Below are 2,833 nucleotides of genomic sequence, written 5' to 3'. Positions count from 1 at the left end.
GTGTGTGTGTTAATCCTAAATCTTATGGGGACCAAATGACTCTACAAGGATAGTAATACCGATTTGGTCCCCAAAGAGGAAAATGCATCATACAGAATGATGATTTCTGTGATGGCGAGAGTATTTATTTTTTGTATGTAAGGACAAAATTATTTTATATTGTTTTTCAGACTTGTAGTGTTGAAACAGTGTTGTGTACAGTGTTGGGTTCTTTCTTGTGCATCAGCAAAGGGGTTTTTTGTGTATTTGTTTTAAAGATTGTTATATTAATAAATGTAGAGGGTTTTCCATTTCTTCTCATCTTTAAGAATTTTTTTAAACAAAACTTTAAATTACTAAATTGCATCTTTATTGCTAGAGATATAAATAGAAAAATATTGAATTATTATAGAATAGTATACATGCAAATGACATTGAAATATTTTAATTCACATGAATTGCTTTTTCAGAAGTGCACATTTACATAATATACTAAAGTCCCACTTAAGTGGTTTAAAAATATCACTCAAAAGTAATTTTAAACTGTAATATATTTGAAATCAATTACACATAATGTGCATTAAGGTGGCTGAAAACGTTTAATTCACACTGAATTGTGTTGTTTACTGATATTAAAGTATATGTGAGCTCACGTGAATTGTTTGTCAGTTTATTGACTTTAACCATATTATAAAGACACTAGAAGCAATTACGAAAGTACAAAGAAAGATGTTTAAAATATCACTCAGAAGTTTGACTTATTGCAGTTAATATAACTTTAAAATGTGATACATTTGAAATGAATAACAAATACAAAGTACTTACGCTGCGAAAATATGTGTTCATTAAAGTATATTATTTCTACAATAAGTACACTTTATAAATATGTGTGCACTTCTTTTATACAGGATTTAAACATCAAATCACATTGAATTGATTGATTACCTTAAAATCTTTTAAATGGCAACGTTCTTGTAAATGACTGTGCTTTTATCTTGGGTGATGAAATACTGACGCAATTTTCATTGTAGATTTCTTTGTAGATTGCCTGGAAAAAAGGTGTCATTTGTTTTTCATTGAGAATTGACAAGAAACTCATATTCTTTAGAGACTCCTCCTGGTTAACTGGAAAAAGGATGAGATATTTCATAACTTTGTCAACACCCATTTTGGTGTATTTGTGCTTTAAAAGGCAACTCTGTGCACCAAGTCACTCACTCTCTCTGGAAGCTCCTTCAGAAACACTTGTCTTCTCCAGCCTCTCTGTCCTCCAGTCATCATTCAAAATGAGCAAGATCATTGTTTTTAGCAAAGAAGGCTTTGAGGGCAGAACAGCTGAATTCAAGAACAGTGTCCACAACTTAGAAGAAAAGGGCTTCAATGACGTCATCTCGTCCGTAAAAGTCATCGGCGCACCATGGGTAGCATATTATGGGAAGAATTTCACTGGAAAGCAGCGGGTGTTTGAGGAAGGAGAGTATGCTACCCTTGAAGACAAAGAAAAGTTTTCTTCCCTCAGGATGATCACAGATGACCTGGACAACCCTGAGATCACGTTGTTTGAGCACATCAACTATCAAGGAAGGAAAGTGACCCTACACCAAGAAACCAATCTTCAAGAAATCGATTTCAGCGACATCGCTTCCTCCCACAAAGTGAAAGGTGGTGTCTGGGTCCTCTACGAGCGCATCAATCGTCAGGGTGACCAGCTTGTGGCTTTCCCTGGGGAAGAAGTTCCCAGCTATTTGCCGTTCTGCTTCAATGATGTGGTCAGCTATGTGCGTCCCTTGCTGCCGAAGCCATAGACAGCATCATTCAAAGTGTGTTTTTGCAGCTGAATATGAACTGGAACCCTGTTGGAAAGAATGAAGCGGGTGCTGGGGAATGACTGATCTTGACAAGAAACAATGACTGTGACTCCAACAAATCTGCAAAAAAGAAAAAAAATCATGCATTTAGACTCAACCTTATAATATCTGTGTGAAGACATGTTAATTTGACAGATGTCGTATGAGGATGAATTTTATTAGTAAAAGTTTGAAGTTGCTATAGCCATCACATCAGTAAACGCATGCAGTAAAATACAGCTTTGGAATGGTTACAGATCTGATCTAAAGGTCCTATTGTCATTTGAATGTATTTCCCCTGCTTGATGAGAGTGAAATATTGAAAGGGATTTTGGATTTATATTATGCTGTGACAACAAATGCTGCTTTGGTCTGTCAACTTAGAAAATAAAGACTCCTTAATATCTTAATGCTCTGTTTATTTCTCATTTCCTTTTTTAATGTATAGATTTTTTAACTGCAAAGTTATCTTTTATCATGTCAAACATTTTAGCCAAAAAATAAATAAATAAATAACCACAGTGGAGGTTCACTTTATAATAATGATAATAATTGTTTAATTTATATAATGCCTTTCCCAGGCTCAAGGAGCTTTCCAAGGTACACCAATACAACAAATACTCATTACAAAGTAACAATTAAATGGGCTTTGGACAGTCACCCAATACAGTCACAAATAATGCAACTGCATATAACACAAATACACAATGCTTTTAGTGATAGTGTTGTTTGAACAAGTGTATTTTAGGCTTTGATTTAAATTCACGGAAAGAGGTAACCGTTCTGAGTGCCAAGGGGGAGCGAGTTCCCCTGTTTGGGTGCCGTGACAGAAAAAGACCCGCCATCCATTGAAGATTAGCAGAACCTAGCCACACAAAGCAGTTCTGAACTAGAAGACCAGAGGAAGTGAGAAGGTCATGAAGAGAGAAGGGAGCAAGACCATTGAGTGCCTTAAAGATGAGCAGAAGAATTTAGTATTGGACACTGAATGATACAGGCGACCAGAG

General features: G+C 35.5%; 1 protein-coding gene across 1 annotated transcript; it reads left to right on the top strand.

Annotated features, from left to right (window-relative positions):
• The first annotated feature begins 1,265 nt into the window (after positions 1–1,265).
• Positions 1,266–1,896, top strand: LOC141333065 (epidermal differentiation-specific protein-like). The gene has a single exon (XM_073838002.1). The coding sequence runs from the start codon at positions 1,266–1,268 to the stop codon at positions 1,782–1,784; it is 519 nt and encodes a 172-aa protein (XP_073694103.1). The 3' UTR covers positions 1,785–1,896.
• The last annotated feature ends 937 nt before the right edge of the window (positions 1,897–2,833 follow it).

Source organism: Garra rufa, chromosome 4 (assembly GCF_049309525.1).
Source record: "Garra rufa chromosome 4, GarRuf1.0, whole genome shotgun sequence".
Lineage (NCBI taxonomy): Eukaryota > Metazoa > Chordata > Actinopteri > Cypriniformes > Cyprinidae > Garra > Garra rufa.
Note: the sequence above shows the minus strand (reverse complement) of the source record. Positions and strands in the feature narration are given on the sequence as shown.

Coding starts and splice junctions, on each gene's coding strand:
- LOC141333065 (XM_073838002.1), top strand. CDS start 1,266: ATGAGCAAGATCATTGTTTTTAGCAAAGAAGGCTTTGAGGGCAGAACA.